Raw genomic sequence first — 21,724 nt, forward strand, 5'->3', positions numbered from 1 at the left:
ACCCCCTTATCTGACAAACCAGTTGTTCAATGGTCCTGTTGCTGGCCCTCCTCCTCCTACTACTCCTTCTCCTCCTCCTCCCCCTCTTCCTCCCCCTCCCCTTCCTCCTTCTCCTCTTGCACGTGAGTGTGTATGTATGTCTAAGATGTGTGTATGGAAATGGGTGCATATGTGAAGTTCAAAGGCAATTTTTGAGAGTCAGTTTTCTCTTTTCACCTTTTTCGAGGTAGGATTTCTTTTGTTTCTCCCTAGCTAAGTACTCAGGGCAGCCTGGAACTTCTAGGTGGTTTTCCTGTCTCAGGCTCCCATCTTACCCAGGACTGTTGGGACTGCATATGTGACCCACCACCTGTTACTTTTTTCAATGGGTTCCAGAGATCTAACTCAGGTGTAAAGCTTGTGAGGTGCTTTCTCCAATGAACCATCTCATTAGTGCCTGGGGACCTGTCTTCTACAGGTTAAATCTGAATTAGTTATATTTCACTGTTTCAAAAATTTTCAGGAGATAATATCTAGTGCTTCCTTGGTTAATTTTATGTTTTGGATTTATTTTTTAACTATTTGTTTTCATTATTTAATTTATATGTATAAATTACATTTTCTAAAACAGATTTAAAGCATGGCAAAGTTCTTTGCATTGAAGAACTTCACTGCACTTTCCGATCTTCATCCAAATATGGCTAATCTGGTAGGTTTTTACAACTATCTTGCTAATATTTAAGTATTTGCTTGTGAAATTTTGTGTGACAACATTATATTATATCACCATTAGTGTTACAGCTTGGTTAGAAAGGTGTCCTGGAAGTCAGGAACCAAGGAATATCACAAAGTCACATCACACAACAAACCTCACACAAAATATTTACTGTGAGGGAAAACCCCAAGAGGGTGGCAGCCTTTGCTCAGGAGAGTAGCAGCAGAGAACTGGGCAGAACACAAGGTGTAAATAGGGTTTCTGGGGAGGGCGGGCAGAGCTTTCCAGGGTGGCCTGTATTGGATCCTGGCACAATCTCAGGGATTGGTGAGATTTTATTTTTAGGGCAGTGGCTGGCCACTTTCCTGTCTCGAGGGGCTGGAAACAGCCTTTACTGCCAAAGTCTAGAGATGGGGTGGGGTGGGGGCTGCTGTGTCTGGCCATTAGAGCTCCCCAGGTGTGGGGCAACAGGCTATGCACAGACAGCCAGGTCTCCAGTTGAGCTTAGGTCTTGAACCCTGGTGGGACCCGGTGGGTGGTAATTTCCACCTACATGGGACAAAAGGGATTTGATCATGTCTCCTGGACCCCTGGCTCCTGTTGAAGTTACCACCCCCACAGCCCCCACTGGAAAGGTGCGTGGCTATCAGTTACCCACCGGGTCCCACCAGGGTTCAAGACCTAAGCTCGACTGGAGACCAGGCTGTCTGTGTGTATTCAGTTGCCCCACATCCAGGGTGGTCTGGCCCCTCACTTGCCTCAAGGGATCAGGTCTAGTACCAGAGTGGTCCAGGGATGGAACCTGGTAGACAGAGGTTTCTAGGTCAGGGCTTACAATAGGAGTCTCTGCCACTCAAATTGTCATGAATAGCCAACATACATGCTTGTATATTTGACAAGGACATAGATACTCATTGAATTAGTATAAATAAAAGAAAAGAAAAGAAAAGAAAAGAAAAGTTAGTATAAATTAAATTCTTCTAAGCTTTGTATTTATGTCAGCTAAATGCAAATTAAATTTTATTTTATTTATAGAAAAGCAAATGTAGGATTATAGCTATGACTAGGAATTGTTTAAAATGATGGCTCAGTGGGCAAATGTCCTTATATTATTAGCTGTGTTATGTAATGAGTACTTGAGTTTGAACCCTAAGACATACATGTGGGAAGAGAGAACTCTGACATACATATGTTCACTGTGACATGCATGTGAGCACTTATATACATGCATACTATGCAAATAAAGTCAGTTGTATTATTTTAATAATTAATAAAATAACAAAATTAGCAAATGATCAAATTTACCATTATAAAATTAAACTATTTTCATTTAACAGTAGCAATTCTCTAAGAAAATTATAAAAAATTTGCATCTCAAGTACTTGTATACGTGTGGGTTTTTACTTTTTTTTTTTTTTCCTTGAGACAGAATCTCACTTAGCCGGGAATTTACTATGTACACCAGACTAGCCTCATAGGCTCTGCCTGCCTCTGCTTCCAGAGTATTGGAACTAAAAGTGTGTCTCACCACACTCAGCTACTTTTGTGACTTTTGCTGTGGCATTTTGGAGCAATGATTCCTAGCCTACTAAAGCTTATTTAAATAAATTCCAGGGTGATAAAATGAAGCACTTATAAAACAATGAAAACAATGGCTATATTCTCTTACCTTACCTGTCCCCCAGCATCTGTGTGTGTAGAACACCAGACTGGCCCTAAAAACCTTTCCAGTGTTCTTCCTGCCTCAGCCTCTCCGAGTGCTGGAACTTGCTCTGTAGACCAGGCTGGCCTCGAACTCACAGGGATCCACTGGCCTCTTCCTCTCAAGTGCTGGGATTAAAGGAGTATGTAGTACTACCACCCAAATATATAAAATCATATTCTTAAAATTAACAAACTAACATGTACTATTAATACTTGGCAATGCAAAAGTTTATTGATGTAAAAAACCTGTTATAATTTTCCTTGAAACGAGCTATTTGTTAATCCTCTCTTCAGTTACAAAGTTTTAAATTTTTTATTTATTTTTATGTGTATGGATGTTTTGCCTGCCTTTATGTGTGTTCACCACAAGAGTGCCTGGTGTCTGCAGAGACTAGAAGAGAACACTGGATATTCTGAAAGTTACAGATGGTTGTAAGCCACCACGTGGGTGATGGGAATTGAACCCAGATCCTCTGGAAATACAGCCAGTGCTCTTAACCACTGAGCCAACTCTCTAGCCCAATTAGAAAGTTTTATTCAGGCTTTCCATTAACATGTTTCTCACAAAAATTCAGTAAGATGTGCACATATATGGAATTGAAATGTGTATGAATGTGATAAGATAACCACAGCTCAGGTGGAATGTGATCATCTTAAAGTTTGACTGGCTTTTATTCTATGTGTATGGGTGGTTTTACCCGAATGTGTGTCTGGGCACTACATGTGTGCAGAGCCTATGGAGGCCAGAAGAGGGGATAAGATCCTCTGGAACTAGAGCTACAGACGGTTGTTAGCTGCCACATGGGTGCTGAGAACGGAACCCACGTCTTCTGCAGGAACAGCACATGCTCTTCATGGCCGAGCATCTCTCCAGTCCCCTGACTGTATTTTAAATGTCACAAATTATTGCAAGGTTGAAAACAGTTGCTAGGAATCTTCATTAGAGTTTCATTGTTTTCTTTTCAGAAAGATACTTTTGCTGCTTCTTTGTTTGTTTTTCTAGGATACTTTTATTTCTTTTTTTTTTTTTTTTGTTTTTTTTTGTTTTTTTTCGAGACAGGGTTTCTCTGTATAGCCCTGGCTGTCCTGGAGCTCACTTTGTAGACCAGGCTGGCCTCGAACTCAGAAATCCGCCTGCCTCTGCCTCCCGAGTGCTGGGATTAAAGGCGTGCGCCACCACGCCCGGCTGATACTTTTATTTCTTAAGGCATATTTTTAATATTTATTTTTTCTTTGGCATTCATAAAAGAGAGCATTAAAACTTTTGAGATGTTAGTATCTCCAAGATTTAAGGTCTAGAACTTTAAAATCTAAGTTTGTTACAGTATATGTTATTGCCCAACATATTTGGATTAAGAAGCTAAGCAGTTTTATGTTCGAAAGCCCTATGTAAAGGAAAGCTTTGAAGACTATGGCAAGTTAAATTTCATTATACATGTGTTTTGGATGAGTTCTGTAAGGATTGATAGCTCCCTCTACTGATTAAAAATAAAGTAAAAACATGTTAAGTAAATGATTATATTTGTAATAGTAGTTAACTGTCTCATTACTTTGTATTATTCCTTGGAGAACTAAATATTTATGAAGATTGTTAGCTGTTTGTCTGGAATAAATGCATTTAAATATTTCCTAGTCAAAAATGTTTGTTAAAGCTAGTAAAACACAACAAGTCCATGAAATTAAATTTGCCATCTACATCTGTGTTTAATATTGGTCTTCTATTATTCTTTTGTTTTTCAGAAAATAATCGGAATAGTTATTGGGAAAACAGATGTCAAAGGCTTTCCAGACAGAAAAAGTTGAGTTCTATTTAACTCTTTCTTAATTTTTCATTAAGTGTGGCTTATTACTGCAAAAAAAAATACATTTAACTGACTAAAATTCTAGTGTGTTTAATATCTGAAGGGCAAAGGCCAGGCCTCCTATATGCGTGTGTATGATCACACTCCATTCAAGAGTGTAATATGAAGACACAGTGTTTTCAGTGACATAATATCATAGTCTCCAACTATATTTTAAAGGCTTTAACAAATAGTTAATCAAATTTATCAATTCATTAATTTGTAGTTTCATATCATCAGATACAATAGTGTCTAAGAGTATGAGAGTATGAATTTCCTACTAGATTTACTGGCCTTAGTCACTAAGTGATCTAAAATCTCTCTCTCTCTCTCTCTCTCTCTCTCTCTCTCTCTCTCCCTCTCTCTCTCTCTCTCTCTCTCTCTCTCTCTCTCTCTTTCTCTCTCTCTCTCTCTCTCTCTCTCTCTCTCTCTGTTGAGACAGGGTTTTTCTGTCTCTGTGTGTCCCTGGCTATCCTGGAACTGCTTTGTAGACCAGGCTGGCCTCAAATTCAGATATCTGCCTCTGCCTCTGCCTCTCTGCCTCTCTGCCTCTCTGCCTCTCTGCCTCTGCCTCCTGAGTGCTGGGGTTAAAGGTATGCACCAACTCTCCCTGGCTTCTAAGATCTTTCTTATGTGCACCTATGAAGAGGGAATTCAACTGATACAAGAGTTTGATAATTCATTCTCTCTCTCTCTCTCCTTTCTTTTTAAAAGAATTCTTTATTTTATGTATATGAGTACACTGTAGCTGTCTTCAGACACACCAGAAGAGGGCCTCAGATCCCATTACAGATGGTTGTGAGCCACCATGTGGGTGCTGGAACTCAGGACCTCTGGAAGAACAGCTCTTAAATGCTGAGCCACATTTCCAGCCCCTTGTATTACTTTTTTAAAAAATCCTTGTATTACTTTTTTCTTTTTTTAAAATATTTTTTATTAGGTATTTTCTTCATTTATGTTTCAAATGCTATCCCAAAAGTCCCCCATACCCTCCCCCTTGTATTACTTTTTAAATTAACAAAAGCAACAGAAAAATTCCATTCTGGAAAAAAGTGCACTTGCTGACCTCTAGTGGTCCCTTAGTTGCATACAAGTTGTTTTGAAACAACTATTTAGGTATGAATTATGACTTTGGGGAAAGCATTTCTTAATCTTGTTGGGCCTTACCTATGAAATAATTCATACCAAATTAGGTTTTTGTGGGTATAATAATTGAAAAATAGGAAATGTAAGTTAACAGCTGGACTATTCCCGGCTGAATGTCACTTTGTTTTGAATACACAGCTATGGGAGGAAAGGGCCATAGTGAGACCTAGCTACCGTGGCCCTTTGCTCCACTGTACTTGGAAGTGCATGGAAGCGCAGTGCAGTGCAGTGTATATTAGGGAATGAGCTAGTTGCTAGTAATCAAGAGGATCATCAAAAGTCCACCACTAGCCTGCTCTACCCTGTCATAAAACAAAGCAAAAATATAGCATGCAGAACCAAAGCTAAATAAAACAAAGTAAACATAGGAAATGTCTACCATGTGTTTCAGTAGTTTAAGTATTTTATCATAATAACGATAATAACTGATTATTTTTTAAGTAATGACTTGTTCAAAGTCATATTCATCTGGAATATAAAAGCGTTGGTTTTCCTCAGATATTGGATCAGAAAGATACACTTTCAGTTTCACCATTCGTGACTCACCATGTCACTTTGTGAATGTATCCTCCTGGGGCAGTGAGGACTACATCCGCTCGCTGTCCGAGAGCTTCAGGGTTGCTGAGTGTGGTAAGTAGGCAGGATTCTTTTGTTTGTTTGATTTCTTAAATCCCAGCACTTGGGAGACAGAGGTAGGTAGGTCTCTATGAGCTTGAGGCCAGCCTAGTCCACATAACCAGTTTCAATCCAGCCACTGTTATATAGTAAAACCCTATCTCAAAACAAACAAACAAACAAACAAACAAACAAACAAACAAAACTCTGTGTGTGTGTGTGTGGGGGGGAGACTGCAATAGAGATAGATAGAGACAGAGAGACAGACAGAGACCAAATGAGACTTGCTAGGTAACTTCCTTTGAAGTGGTAGTTCTCTTGCCTCAGCCTCCCAAGTGCTGAGATCACAGGCCTGTCCTCTCATGCCTAGCAGCACTTAAAAAGTATTCCTTTTACAGTACTGTTCTTGTGATAAGTTTGTGGCTGAGTGCACTCATAACAAAGTAACACGCAGTTATTCTGATGCCTATCAAAGAAAGCCATCATTGAAGGAACAGTGCACCATGCCATGCTGCCTTCCTCGTTTCCTGGTACAGAAGTGGCACTCTAATTAGATATTTTGCTACCTTTTGTTTATTTCATGTTCCAGCTGGCCTAAGCCCCATCATTGCTATTATAACTCTGTATCTTTCTAAAGACATATATTAGGGTTAGTAGTTACTTACACTGTGGCTCTAAGAACAAAGTCTTGTTGGTTTTCACCCATGAAATAAGACCCATTAGTTTTTTGTGACTGTTAAGGAAAGAGTACTAGTATAAAGTATACAAGTTCACAATAGATGACAATTTCAGCTTAGACAAGGAATAAGAGGCCTGTGTTCCAGTTCTCCTTTATGACAGAAAAAAAGAGGGAAGAGGGGGTAGGGAGTCAGACCACTCATCTCCAATGCTGCAGTGCCAAACACACTGCACATGGCAGGTAACAGTATCCAATAATGTGTACTCAACCATTGTACCATGTATGTCTCAGGGATGTGAAATGAATAATGTTGTCAAACATGTGACCTATAAAGACAGAAAACCTTAAAAACGTCACCAGCCTAGTACAGTTATAAATATTCTTTGAATGAATGCCAGAACATCCACTGTACAGAGAAATTTAAGTATTAAAATGTTATAGGTTGATGGCTGTGAGAATAAATAAAGAATTGTTTGTGAACTTAGATGTGGGGTAAAGGTCAGGTAAACATTGGTTTTATTGAAGGTTGTGTTGTAACCAAACCAAATGTTGGATGGAAGAAAGTCAATAAAGTAATATTAGTATAGGTCACATGTTAGGACTTAAAACGCAACGCCCTGCAAATGCTATGTGGGGCCAACTGATGACTACATTCCAGGATCCCTCTTCTCACAGTGACATGAAAAGATGCCTGTGGAGGATGGAACCCACAGAGTGAAGGTCATTGTTTTGTACACTTAGCTCTGATTAATCTTCTGTGAGTTTTTGTGATGTTACTATACTTTGACCTCTGTTTTAGTGATAATTGAAAATCCCCTGATCCAAAGAAAGGACACAGAAAGAGAAGAAAAGTTTAGCCCTGCAACTCCTAGGTAAATATCTGTCCACCCAGAGAACAAACATTTTTGTGCTAGAATGATATTAATAATTTTATATCAAATTAGCAGAAAACTTTCAGAAGTTGCCCTGTTTCAATTTGAAAAGAGTTGATGAATTCTTTCTTGGAATATCTATCTTTTTTTTTAAAAAAGATTTATTTATTTATTTATTTATTTATTTATTTTATGTATATGAGTACACTGTAGCTGCACAGATGGTTGTGAGCCTTCATATGGTTGTTGGAAATTTAATTTTTTTTTTGGACCTCTGCTCACTCTGGTCAACTCTGCTCGCTCATTCCCTGCTTGCTCTGGCCCAAAGATTTATTTATTATTATTCATAAGTACACTGTAGCTGTCTCCAGACATACCAGAAAAGGGTGTAAGATCTCATTACAGATGGATTTGAGCCACCATGTGGTTGTTGGGATTTGAACTCAGGGCCTCTGGAAGAGAGGTCAGTGCTCTTACCCGATGAGCAATCTCACTAGCCCAGAATATTTATCTTTAAGATAATGACATAATTTATAATTTTTATAATCACAAAAAGCTAATTTTCTCTTGGTATCTGTGTAGGGTTAAATAAAAAAGTCTTCCAGGCTACCAAAATCCATGGGTGCTCAAATTCCTTACATACAACTTAAGCACAACTTCCTCTATATTTGAAATCATTGTTACCTATAACACCTAATGTCATATGAGTGCCATGTGAGTAGTTATGCTGTATTTGTATTAGTTATAGTGGTTTTTTTTTTAAATTTGATACATGATTGTTTGGGTTTGTGGATGCAGAATCTTCAGATATGGAGTCTGAATGCTTAGGTTTGTAAAAACAAGACTCTAGTTAGAATAAAACTAAACAATTAGAAGGGCTGGAAAGATGGCTCAACAATTAAGAGCACTTGCTGCCCTTGCAGAAGACCTGCATCCAGTTCTAGCATTCCTATTAGGCAGATAGGTCCAGGGACGCTAACACCCTCTTCTGGCCTTTCTGCACACCACAAAAACAAATGGCATAGACTTCCATAGATGAAAACAAATACACACAAAAATAAATATTTAAAAAATATCTAAACAAAGATAAACACTGGCAGTACATAATATTGTATCCGGCTTTTAATCCTCTCACATGCCCTTTGTCTTAGGTCAGGTTCCCTGGAGGGAGAACTTGATAGAAAAATTCTTTCCGAGTGGCCTATTGAGGGAGGGCTCTTAGGAGAACCCTGCAAGGATGGGGTTGGGGATCGGCTGTTGCTGGAGCTCAGGAGGAAGCAAGCTCTGGAGTGTGCTCTTCTTGGAGCATGGCCTTATGCAGAGGGTCAGAGCTTTTGTATCCTAAATTATCCATTGCCTGTAGTTCATTTCTTATCAGGATGGGGTAGGGAATGAGAGAGGAAGCCTTACTTCCAAGGTGATTCTGTCCAGGGGCAATTCTGTGCCAGCTAACTCCATGCTGGTCTATAAATGGCTCTTGTCTCTTTGCAGCCACTGAGAATTTTCCTTTTTATGAACACCTGGACTCACTCTGCCCTAAGATCCGTTCTACTTTCCAGTCCCTCTGCACAGAACATTCTCCTATCTACCTGAATGTTTGATTCTTCAGGTTGAATGTTAACTCATTTAACCTTTCCAGTCACTCAGCAGGACTTTCTCCCTACTCTTAGTGTTGGAATCCAGATCACATTCTGAGATGACTTGAATTTTTTATGATTCCTGCTCACATATATGAGCTTATGAGATTAAGTGTATTTTGTATCATGTTCTACCCATGCCTAGATCAGAGACAGTCACATAATTGATTTTTAGTAAATATGTATGGGAGGTGGGAGGGACATGTTTGGTAGACCCAACAAATGTGAAACCTCTTGGCATTTTCCAGAATATCTTGAATAATTAACTTTTAGGTTGAGCAACAGCAAACTGCTGACATTTAACAAATATTCACCTAAAATAGCAATTTCATAGCCTAATAACCTGGCATAGCTGGACTCCAGAGCAGTGAGGAAAGGGAGGAGCAGAGACACTTCTTAGTGATGTTCACTTCTCAGGGAGAAGTAAGGAACAGGAAGTCTTTTAGCTGGAAAATAATATCCTGCTTAGGAAGACCAAGTTGACTGTAATGTGAAGGATGAGTCCCCGAGGAGATGAGTCAGGGGACCAGGGCCAGGACTGGAGGCATGATATCGTGAATAACTAAGGCAAAGAGCTCTGTGAAGGAGGCTTTGTGAGAGGTTTGGGTACCAGGAAAGGGGAACATCACTGGAGTCTTCCACACTCTAAAACTCTGAATCTGCTTCATGTATTAGCAATACAAAGTAAGCAAACAGAGTTCTTGACTTCAGGCACATAGATAAAGCAATCAGCATCATAGAAGAAATAACAATGGTCAGAAACCTGGTGATAATAATGCCAAGGTCAAGGTCTTCATATGGGGCTACACAGATGGCTCAGTGGTTAAGGGAACTGGTTTCAGAAGACCTGAGTTCAGTTCCCAGATCCTGCATTGGGGCTCACAGCCATGCACTTCCAGTTCACAGAGTCTGATACTCTTTTCTGAATTCTACTGGTAGAAGGCACACATGAGGTACACAGATAGGCAGGCCAAAAAAAATATACACACAGAATAAAATAAATAAATTTAAAAAAAGAAACAATGGGGCCTCTGTTTTTTATAATCTGAAGTTTTAGAGTATTTTCATGCCCTGTTTAACAGAAAAGAAGACTACAGCTTCAGGTCTTGGGCAAGAACCTACAACTAGTATGATTAGAACTCACAGAAAAAAGTTCTCAATATATGTTCTTAATTAAAAGAACATTATTTCAATGAAGAAATATTTAAAGACTGATATAAAATTCATTATGGAGAAAAACATTTTATACCATTATTTGATGTTTTAAGAGTAAAAAATATAGGGGCTGGAAAGATGGCTCAGCTCTTCCTGAGGTCCCAGGTCCAATTCCCAGCTCACAGGCATTTGTAACTCTAGCTCCAAGGGATCTGATGCTATTTTTGGGACTCTACAGGTACTACATTCATATTGTACACAGGCATAGATTTAGGCAAAACCTTCATACACAGAAAATAAATATTGTACAAAAATTTAATATTAAAAATATAACTTTCTGGGCTAGAGAGATGGCTCAGCAGTTAAGAGCACTGACTGCTCTTCCAGAGGTCCCGAGTTCAATTCCAAGCATCCACATGGTGGCTCAAACCATCTGTAACGCCCTCTTCTGATGTGTCTGAAGAGAGCAGCAATGTACTCATATACACTAAATAAATAAATAAATACATCTTTAAAAAAATATATATATATTTCTTAATACAGTCTAAATTACAGAAAAAGTAATTGAATATGATTTTGTTTTGGTTTTTTAAATGGTCTAGTATTATAACTCAGGGTAGTCTGAAATTCCTTACCTATACATTGGTGACCTTGAATATGTGTCAGAACTTCATATGACTGCCAAATGCTGGGATGATAAGAGTGGGCCACCACACGTAGCTATATAATTGAATGTGAACCAAAGTATTTTTTATTAATAATAATATGCTGACTTGTTGTGTTTTCCTCATTTAGCAACTATAAACTATTGCTCAGTGAGAATCACTCAATGGTAAAAGTTTGCTCCCCTTATGAAGTGGATACCAAGTTACTTTCTTTGATACACTTGCCTGTTAAAGAATCTCGAGATTATTATTCATTGGCTGACATTGTTGCAAATGGACACAGTCTTGATGGGAGGATTATTAATGTGCTTGCAGCTGTGAGATCGGTAAGTAAGGAAATCAGTAAATCAAAACCGTAGCAAAGCTCCCTACAATTTGGCATGGCTCTCTCAGTTACCTGACTTGTGTTAGAATGCCATAAACACCAGCTGGGGCATTATCCCTCTTTATCTTGGTAGTAAGTTGAATTAAGAAAATAACACTTCTCAAGCAGGACAGTGGTGGTGCATGCCTGTGATCCCAGCACTCAGCACTCAGGAAGCAGAGGCAGGTGGATTTCTGTAGAGGCAGGCGGATTTCTGTGAGTTTCTGTGAGTTCCAGGACAGCCAGGACTGCACAGAGAAACCCTGTCTCGAAAAACAAAAAAAAAAAACAAAAAAAAAAAAAGAAAGAAAGAAAGAAAGAAAGAAAGAAAGAAAGAAAGAAAGAAAGAAAGAAAGAAAGAAAAGAAAAAACAAAATAACACTTCTCACTAAAAGGAAATTAGCATTTTATCTGTGGATCACTAACACAATAAAATCATTCCTGATTGCTAATTGCAACAGGCACTATTGTACTTAAAAATGTTCCATTATCTATATAAAAGCTGGGTTAAACAAAGACATAAATAGAAAGGATAAGCTGATTAGCGTGAACAGCCATAATATTCTTTAAATAAGTCAAGGAATAACTTTTGTATCTGTGTTCTCAGAGGGACTCTGAGAACAGAGAGGAGGAGGGTGGGAGAAGTATGGCCTGCAGTGGGAGCTGCTGTGGCACATGCTGTACAAAGCAGGGGCAGCACGGTATGTCACCACCTCTGTTCCATCAGCAATCGCTTCAGTAACTGACTGGCTCTGAGTTTAGCAGTTTAACAGACATAGGCACTGCAAAAAATTTAAAGGGGACCTCAAAAGTATACCTTAGAGGGCTGGAAGTGTGGCTCCATGCATCTCCACTCCCCATCCCCCCCAAATATACCTTCACAAAATATAACACATGCAGAAAATGGTTGTTTAGGATAGAGGATCCGATTCTCTATATGACAATCTTGAAATACAGGTGAAATCACTTCCTTGGCCATTTCAGCAAATCTTTAGTAGGTTCCTCTAAGCCCGTTAGTGATCTATCATTTGTGTGTTAAACTTTACAACAGCTCCCCTCACCCCAACCCCCAGTAGGGCACCTCTTCTGTGTGTCATATCACTTCTTCTCATGCCTTTTATCTCCTTTTGACTTCTCAACCCCAAAGACAGTCTTTTACTTCCCTTGTTATGTCTGAGACCCCCTTTCTTATTAATCAAGTTATTTATTTACATCCTGATTGAAGCTTCTCCTCTCTCATTTCCTCCCCGTCTCTGTCTCTCATTCTCCTCCCCTTCCCTTCTCCTCAGAAAGGGGAGGCTTCTCATGGATAGTGCTCACCCTTGGCTTATCAAGTTGCAGTAAGACCAGGCGCATCTTCTTCAACTGAGGCTAGACAAGGCAGCCCAGTTAGGGGAAAGGGATCCAAAGGCAGTGTATGTAGTCAGAGATAGCCCTACTCCTGCTTTACAAATCCTACATGAAGACCCAGCTGTACCACTGTTACATAAAAGCAGAGAGCCTAGGTCCATCCCTTGCATGCTCTCTGTTTGGCAATTTGGTCTCTATGAGCCTCTATGAGCCCAGGTTAGTTGATTCTGTGGTTTTTCTTGTGGTGTCCTTGATCACTCTGACTCCTTCAATCCTTCCTCCCTCTCTTCCACATCATCTGATGTTCGGCTATGGTTATCTACATCAGTTTCAATCAGGTACTTGGAGACGTCTCTCTGATGACAGTCATGCTAAGCTCCTGTCTGATAGTATTGCAGAATATCTTTAGTAGTGTCAGGGGTAGGCTCCCTCTCATGGCATGGGTCTCAAGCTGGGCACTTATTGTTTGGCCTTGGCCCTTCTCTCAAATTCTGTTCTATCATTTACCCCTGCACATCTTGTAGGCAGGACAAATTGTGGTTTTGTGGTTGGGTTGGTGTCCCAATACCTCCATTGGAAGTCTTGCCTGGGTATAGGAGGTGGCTGGTTCAAGCTCCATCTCCTCCATTGATAGGCGTCTTAGCTAGGTTCAGAGATTCTTGGGAGTTTTCATTGTCCTAGGTTTCTAGCTTGTCCCAGAGAGGCCCATACCCAATCCAGTTGTCTCTCCCAGTATTCTCTCCTTACATCCTCCCCTTACATCATCCCTCCTGTTCTAATTCCCATCCCATCCCCCACTAGGTCCCCTCCTTTCTTCCACCCTGATAGACATCTATTCTAATAGATGTTACATATCTATATGTAATATATACATTTCTATTAAATAGAAATGTAATCTATTTTCTGTTCTCAGTGAGTGTCCCCCCTTGGGCCCTTGTTACTTAGCTTCTTTTTTGGGTCTATGGTTTTTAGCATGGTTATCCTGCACTTTTTGACTAATATCCACTTATAAGTGAGTACATACCATGTTTGTCTTTCTGGGTCTGGGTTACCTCACTCAGGATGATCTTTTCTAGTTCCATCCATTTGCCTGCAAATTTCATGATGTCATTGTTTTTAATGGCTGAGTAATAATTTATCATGTAAACACACCACATTTTCTTCATCTATTCTTCAAATGAGGATACCTAGGTTGTTTCCAGTTTCTGGCTATTACAAATAAAGCTACTGTGAACACAGTTGAGCAAGTGTCCTTGTGGTATGGTGGGACATAATTTGGATATATGCCCAAGAATGGTATAGCTGGGTCTTGAGTTAGATCTATTCCAAATTTTCTGAGAAACTGCCAAATTGGTTTCCAAAGTGGTTGTACAAGTTTGCACTCCCACCAGCAATGGAGGAATGTTCCCCTGCTCCACATATACTCATCAGCATGAGTTTTTTATTTTAGCCATTCTGATCGGTGTAAGATGGAATCTCAGGCATCTTCATTTACATTTTCCTGATGACTAAGAATGCTGAACATTTCTTTAAGTGTTCCTCAACAATTAGAGATTCCTCTGTTGAGAATTTTCTTTAAATCTGTACCCTATTTTTAACTGGGTTATTTGGTTTGCTGATGTCTAGTTTCTTGAATTCTTTATATATTTTGGATATTTTTGGCTGATCTCTCTTATCCTGTGGCCTTCTTTTGTAGATGTTTGTTCATGGAGCCTTTGTGTTTTCCCACAGTGTTCAGTCTAGCCCATAAGTGCAGTAGGGACAGTAGCTGAGAATAGGGCCAGGTGAATAGGCTTGGGGGCCTTCCCTTGAGGCCACCAGAGATGGGCACTGTGTTCTCTCTCTCTCTCTCTCTCTCTCTCTCTCTCTCTCTCTCTCTCTCTCTCTCTCTCTCTCTCTCTCTCAGAGAACACTGAGCAGGGTCTCACTGTAGCTCTCGATGTCCTAGAACTCACTATGCAGATAAGGCTGGCCTTGAAGTCACAGAGATTCACCTACTGCTGCCTCCTGTGTACTGGGATTAAAGGTGCGTGCCACTACCTCCAGCCACTTGTGTTCTTGTGAAATAGCCCACTGATGGATCAGAAACAAGACTCTCTTGAGTCTACCTCTCCTTCTCTGACACTTTTCCTGCATTGTAGGCAGAACTGGACATCAAGTGTTCTTCGTGTGGCCCTCACTGTCTTAATCCCATGAAGGAGACAAGGGAAGCATCAATATTTAGGAGTCTGAGGCCTAAGAAGCTGTAATGCATTTGTTCCCAGCTGTGTAATATGCCATGGAAAGACACATTTATGTCACAAGGGGTCTGTCCTGGAGCATTTGTCCCCGCACTTATTTTTATGTATTTAGCTTTTTGAGACAGGTTCTCTCTGTGTGGCCCGATGTAGACCAGGCTAGCTTCTGCCTCTCAAGTGCTGGGTTTGCACCAGCACATCCAGCTTATTTTAGAGATCAGATCTTGCTATGTAAATTAGGCTGACCTTGAAATCTACTGCAGTCCTGCCTCAGCCTTCCAGGTGCTGGAATGATACATGTGTGCCACCACAGCTGGCTGTCTTGGGATCGTGACAAATAATTTTTGTCTCTTCTTTGAGTACATGTGTCTGTATTCATTCTTCAAAATGCCCATAATTTACAAGTTCAGCTAACTATGCCTAGTTTAGGAAGAAAGTACATTTGAATAATGAGATATTTATCAGTCATTCTTTCCTTGCTTATATTTAGAAGTTCATGTTCAAAAAGAAACTATTTGATTATATTTAAGTGCCTTCACATCTGTAGAAGAGGAATAAGAATTTCCTTCAATTTCTTAGGTTGGAGAACCAAAATACTTTACAACTTCAGACCGAAGAAAAGGCCAGAGATGTGAGGTTAAACTCTTTGATGAAACAGAGCCTTCTTTCACAATGACATGGTACTCTTCCACATTTGTCTTTAACTGTGATGTCCTACTCTCATTACACAGACAGAACACTTTATTGTATCAAAAATATCATCAGGTATAATAATAACACTTGAAAAAATGAACTCTCCTGAAGGTTGAGATTTTTCTGTATGCAACCTTGGATGGCATAGAATCACTTAGAGTACTTCATTGTAACAAATTTTATTACTTCATTGTGACAAGTTTTATTATTATGCTTCATAGCAAATAGTGTTTTATTGGAGTCTACTGATGAGGGATAAGTCAAAATTTTTGAAATTCACTAGCACCTTGGAGAATAAGCTATACTCTAAAGTCCTGAAGATTATGGCTCCTGATGCCTGCAAGTGCCATCTGTCAGTCCAGCGCTCTGAGCCATGTATCCATTTGAGACACTCAACTGTAATGGCTTTATGTTTTGGCTTTAAAGATTTTAGGCCTTAATTAATTATTCAGTTCTAAGTAGTCCTGGGCAGATAAAGGACTCGTAGAGCAGATACTAGAGATTAGTACATTCTGAAAAACAGCTTTCACATAGGTGTTAAGTAATCGTACTTAATCAGTGAAGACACTTTCCATGCAGACCTAGCAACCCAAGTGTGATCCCACAACCATAGCTAGAAGAAGAAAACTGACTTCACAAAGTTGTCCTCTGACCTCCATGCATGTGTTGTGGGCCTGACTGTAAATGTGTGTGTGTGTGTGTGTGTGTGTGTGTGTGTGTGTGTGTGTGTGCATACAGAGAATTAGTAAATTAAATTAAAATATAAAGTCTTAACTGCTTTGGTTCCCTGGAAATTGCAGTTTTTGTTTTTCTGTTTTGTGGGTTCCCTGAGGGGAGGTATAAATATGTCACTGATGGATTTTCTAATGTATTCACTTTGTTTCACTTCTTTTTAAACCAATACAGTTGGGATAATGAATCCATTCTACTTGCACAGAGCTGGATGGCGCGAGAAACAGGTCTTACCATTTATGACTGTGTTAAAAATATTTGTCATTTTCATTCCTCATGTATTAACTTTTAAAATGGCTTTCCCCCAAACAGTAATATTTGCCTCTGATGTGAGAATAAATTTTAACAAATTTCAGAACTGCATGGCAGCAACTGTAATCTCAAAGACCATTATCACAGTGAATCCAGGTAAAATGCTTTCTGTTTCTCATTCTTTTGGAAGTGATCATAAACACACGCCGATATTTGTACAATGTTTTTAAGAATCAAACTTGGGTTAATTTTTTAGAAACCTTTTAATTGATGGTGGCTGAGGAGCGAAGAGGTAAGGTGGGAGATTCACCCCTAATGACTTCCTCTAACCAGCACCTAGTGGCCCAGTAAGCTAAGATTTCATCAATAGAGGAATGCATTGATAAGGCCAGGGCTCTTATGAACTAATAACCTCTCAATAATGTCACCAGCCTGGGACCAATCCTGCAACAAATGAGGCTTTAGGCAATTTTATATCTAAACCATAACACAATATTCACCTTTTTGTGATGAAAACACTTAAAAAGCTACACTTTTAGTGCTGTTTAGGAGCACAGCCTAGAGGCTCAGCATCGAGGAGTATGTACTGCTCAGTGTGGTTCCCAGCACACACAGCAGGCAACTCCCAGGGGCTGTGACGCCCTCTTCTGACCTCTGTAGGCACCTACATCAATATGCATATACCTTTACACAGACACTCATACGTGCATATAATTAAATGTTAGTAGTATTTTATTTCTATTATATCCTGACCACAGTTTCTCCTCCATTGTCTCCTCCCACTCCCTCTCCAAACTTCCCCTCTGCCCCTGCATCCACTTCCCCTCAGTTTCTCCTCAGAAAAGGTCAGGCCTTCTATGGATATCACTCCCACATGGCATAACAAGTTGCAGTAAGACTAGGCACCCCCACACACCTTTTTTTGAGACAAAGTCTTACTGTGCAGCACTCACTAGCCTGGGACAAAGATCCACCTGCCTCTGCCTCCCAAATGCTAGGATTAATGGTGTACAAAAGAAATCCTTTTAAAGAACTGGATGTAGGATACTATCCTATTATATGGTATTATTATTAGCTATAGACCCTATATTGTACAACAGAGTTTTAAAATTTATTTTGTTAAAGATATAAATTTAGTAGAATATTTATAAAGCTGTTTAAACTTGGCTGCTTGTTTTAAATCAGATGGATTTTAATTTCTTACCTACCTTGTAGAAATGAAGAACCTAAATGGCATAGATATTTATCACAAGTAGCACGTTACCTTTTTCCTGATGCTTCTCCTGCCTTGAGAGTATTGATTAGAGTGGGAGGGAATTCCATCCTCTGCGGACAGTCTGGGCCATGGCCTTTGAGGTGCTGACTGATTTGCTTGCTGCAGCCCTTTTAGCAATTGCTCCCTTGATTGTCTAGCAGTGCTATTAGGACATCAAAAACATTCGTTCATTTGCCCATGAATTTACAAGTCTTCACAGAATGCTTTATATACACCAACAGTGTATTCTAGAACAAGGCAATCTTCAATCTTTTGTAGAACAAGACAGGAGACTGTGGAAGGCCAATGGATGTAAGGGCAGCCACGTTGTTGGATATTGGAACCCTGGGTGCAAAAGCACAGTCTTTGTTCTCGAGGATCCATCCTCCTTCCGAGAAAGCACACACGTGATAGGACACACGTGACGGGAGCAGGAGAAAACCTCCTCTACTTGCCCAAGGGAGGCAGAGGAATCTAGACACTGTCACAACAAGTAGTGGAGTGTTCAAGTAGGAATTTACAACTAAAGACAACTTGTTGGCGGCTGGGATCTTAGGATTGAAGGGCTTTAGTCTCCTGTGAAGACCCTTCGAAGTGACATTCTTGCCTTACAGTATGCCACCTAACTACTCCTGAGAAAACTCATATTCTAATTTGAGGAACAAAGCTTTAAAATAACATTTAAAAACCATGTCTAAAGCTAGCCTTGGAGCCTGGTAGTTCACACCTTTAATTCCAGTACTTGGGAGGCAGAGGCAGGTAGATCGCTGTAAGCTCAAGGCCAGCCTAGTCTACATAGTGAGTTCCTGGATAGCCAGAGCTACATAGTGAGACCCTGTCTTGAAAAATACCAAAAAGGCAAAAAACAAAACATAACAAAAAAACACCACCAACAAAAATAAGCTAGCCATGGTTATACATGCCTATAATACCAACACTTGGGAGTTTGACAGAGAAGGATTCTGAGTTTATAATATATTTATTTATTTTATTTTTTCAAAGCAGGGTTTCTCTATATAGCCCTGGTTGTCCTGTAACTAGCTCTGTAGACCAGGCTAGCCTCAGACTCAGAGATCCACTTGCCTCTGCCTCACTAGTGCTGGGATTAAAGGTGTGTGTCATCACCACCCTAACAAATACATTTTTTACGGTAAATAAAAAGAGAAAAGAAATGAATATAATATTCAAAAAATTTTGCTGGTCAAGTCTGGTAACCCGAATTCTATGTCTAGAACCTGAGAAATAGGAGAGGACCAGCTCGGGAACATTGTCCTCCTATTTCTCCAGGAAAGTAGTGGCTTTGTGCCACCCCCACCCTGTGTGATACTCCACCGTATGTGACACCCGCACACTGTAATGATAGCAATAAATACATAAAATTATGTTTTAGATTTATTTATTATTTTATTAGTGCTTTGCCTGCATAAATGTATGTATACCACATGTGTATCTGTTGTCCTCAGAGACCGGAAGATGGCATTGGATCACGGAACTGGAGTTACAGTTGGTGTGAGCCACCACTTGGATTCCAGGAAACAAACTTGGGTCTCTCCAAGAGTAGCAAGCATTCTTAACCACTGAGCCATGTGTTGGGCTCCTAAAATTATTCTTTTTAATTAAGGAAATGAATAAAATGATGAAAAAATGAAAAAACATAAAATAAGTTATAATTGTATCACCTAGAAATAATATTTCCCCACATCTATTCTTCCAGGTAGCTTTACATATTCATGTTTTTCAGTTTAAGAGTCTTAGACCACAGCCAGGCGTGGTGGCACACACCTTTAATACCAGCATTTGGGAGGCAGAGGCAGGCAGATTTCTGAGTTCGAGGCCAGCCTGGTCTACAAAGTGAGTTCCAGGACAGCCAGGGCTACACAGAGAAACCCTGTCTCGAAACAAAACAAAACAAAAGAGTCTTAGACCACACGGTTTTCTAAAGCTGCCCCTCACTATAACAGCTGGCAACATCTCTCCATGTTGATTCACCTTGACTCACATGTTAATGGTTTAATGATAATTCGTTGAATTGCCTTCTTTTGTAGTGTTTTGTTTTACAATTAAGATAATTCTAGATGTTTTGAAGTAATTTAAAAAATAATTACTTGGCTTTTTCCTTATTATGCATTTTCAATTTAAGATACACCAGAAGCCAATATCCTACTGAATTATATAAGAGAAAATAAAGAGACAAATGTAGCTGATGAAATTGACAGTTACTTGAAAGAATCCGTAAACTGTAAGTGACATGGGTGAGAGAGGGAGGTTGGAGAGAGATTATTTTTCATGGTTGGAGCATCAAACCCAGGATATCATGAATTCTAAGCATAAGTTGTTTCTTTGAGTTATATCCTTAGCTCCTCTTTTGATTTCTATTGTTGCATTTTTTAGAGTTTTTTGTTGTTGTTGTTTTTGCTTTTTTTGTTTGTTTGGTTTTTTTTTTTTGAGACAAGGTTTTACTATGTAGCTCTGTAGCTGGTCTGTAACTCACTATTTAGACCAGGCTAGCCTTGAATTCACAGATCTGCCTGCCTCTGGCTCCCAGTGCTAGGATTAAAACTGTGAGCCACTACACCTGGCTTTAATTTTTTAAATTTATTTGATATATATAGGAAGTTTTGTCTACATGTATATCTTTGTGCCTTGTGTACCTGTGGAAACCCAAGAGGGCGTTGAATTCCCTAGAACTGGACTTGCAGATAGTTGTAAGCCACCATGTGGGAACTGAGAACTGAGAACTGAACCTATGTCTCTTAACCACTGAGCCATCTCTCCAGCCCCTATTTTTTTAATGGGGGAAGCTCATATTAATAATGATCAATCTGAGAGAAGTAACAACTCTTTCCTCAGGCAAGTACAATGTTCACAGAATTTGACAGAAGTATGATATACACGAGGCCCTGAGTTTAGTCCATATGCATATTTCAGATGTTCTAGATGAGTCATTGCACACCCTAGTCTTCCTACCTTTAATTATTTTAAAATTCTTTTTATTTATTCTTCTCTCATACAATACATCCTGACCACACCCTCCCTCCATCCTCTCCTCTCAGCATCCCCCAAACCTCCCCTCTCTCTCAGATCCACTTCTCATCCATTTCCCTTCAGAAAAGGGCAGGGCTCCCAATGATATTAACCAAACCCATAGCTAGATGCAATAAGACTAGGCACAACCCCTCATAGCAAGGCTGAGTGAGGCAACCCATTAGGAAGAAAGAGATGCCAAGACCAGGCAAAGAGTCAGACACTCCTACTCCTCCTGTTAGGAATCCCACAAAAACCCCATGCTAAGTCATCACAGCACATGTGCAGAGGCTCCAGCGTAGACCCATGCAGGCAGGCAATCAGGCTCTGTGACTGACACCTCCGTCTCTATGAGCTCCCTGCTTAGTTGATACTGTGGGCCGTGTTCTCCTGTGTTCTAAACCTCTCTGGCTTCTATAGTCCTTCCTCCCCTCTTCTGAAGGGTTCCCTGAGCCCTGCTTAGTGTGTGGGTGTGGCTCTCTGCATCTGCTCCCATCACCTGCTTGTCTATTGGGATGTAAGCCTTTCTTCTACCTTAGAACATATATGAAATTATAATACTTGTTTTTATTATTTTTATTTTTAGTAAACACAATAGTTGATGTCTATACAGTGGAACAGCTAAAAGTAAAAGCTTTGAAAAGTGAAGGAAAAGCTGATCCTTTCTATGGCATCCTTTATGCTTACATTTCTACATTGAACATTGATGACGAAACTACCAAAGTAGTTAGAAATAGATGGTAAGTAAACATTATTTTCAACAAATTCATGAAAAATAATTAGTTAATAAAGTCAAACTCTATAGTAGT

At 39.7% G+C, this 21,724-nt stretch overlaps 1 protein-coding gene across 6 annotated transcripts in view; it reads left to right on the forward strand.

Moving 5' to 3' along the window:
- Meiob (meiosis specific with OB domains) overlaps positions 1 to 21,724 on the forward strand; it is a 35,488-nt gene that overhangs the window by 8,093 nt on the left and 5,671 nt on the right. For 4 of the 6 annotated variants that reach the window (XM_006525045.4, XM_017317702.2, XM_006525047.4 and 1 more), the window contains exons 2-11: positions 611 to 688; positions 4,139 to 4,196; positions 5,884 to 6,015; positions 7,479 to 7,551; positions 11,139 to 11,334; positions 15,539 to 15,639; positions 16,559 to 16,611; positions 16,697 to 16,792; positions 20,032 to 20,130; positions 21,502 to 21,655. In XM_006525045.4, coding sequence (XP_006525108.1) covers positions 620 to 688; positions 4,139 to 4,196; positions 5,884 to 6,015; positions 7,479 to 7,551; positions 11,139 to 11,334; positions 15,539 to 15,639; positions 16,559 to 16,611; positions 16,697 to 16,792; positions 20,032 to 20,130; positions 21,502 to 21,655 — 1,031 coding nt within the window. In that variant the 5' untranslated portion in view covers positions 611 to 619. Of the gene's footprint in view, positions 1 to 88; positions 227 to 610; positions 689 to 4,138; positions 4,197 to 5,883; positions 6,016 to 7,478; positions 7,552 to 11,138; positions 11,335 to 15,538; positions 15,640 to 16,558; positions 16,612 to 16,696; positions 16,793 to 20,031; positions 20,131 to 21,501; positions 21,656 to 21,724 lie in introns of those variants that run through there. The other 2 variants (XM_006525048.4, XM_006525052.4) reach the window with 2 other exon arrangements.

The sequence above is a fragment of the Mus musculus genome, chromosome 17 (genome assembly GCF_000001635.26).
Source record: "Mus musculus strain C57BL/6J chromosome 17, GRCm38.p6 C57BL/6J".
Lineage (NCBI taxonomy): Eukaryota > Metazoa > Chordata > Mammalia > Rodentia > Muridae > Mus > Mus musculus.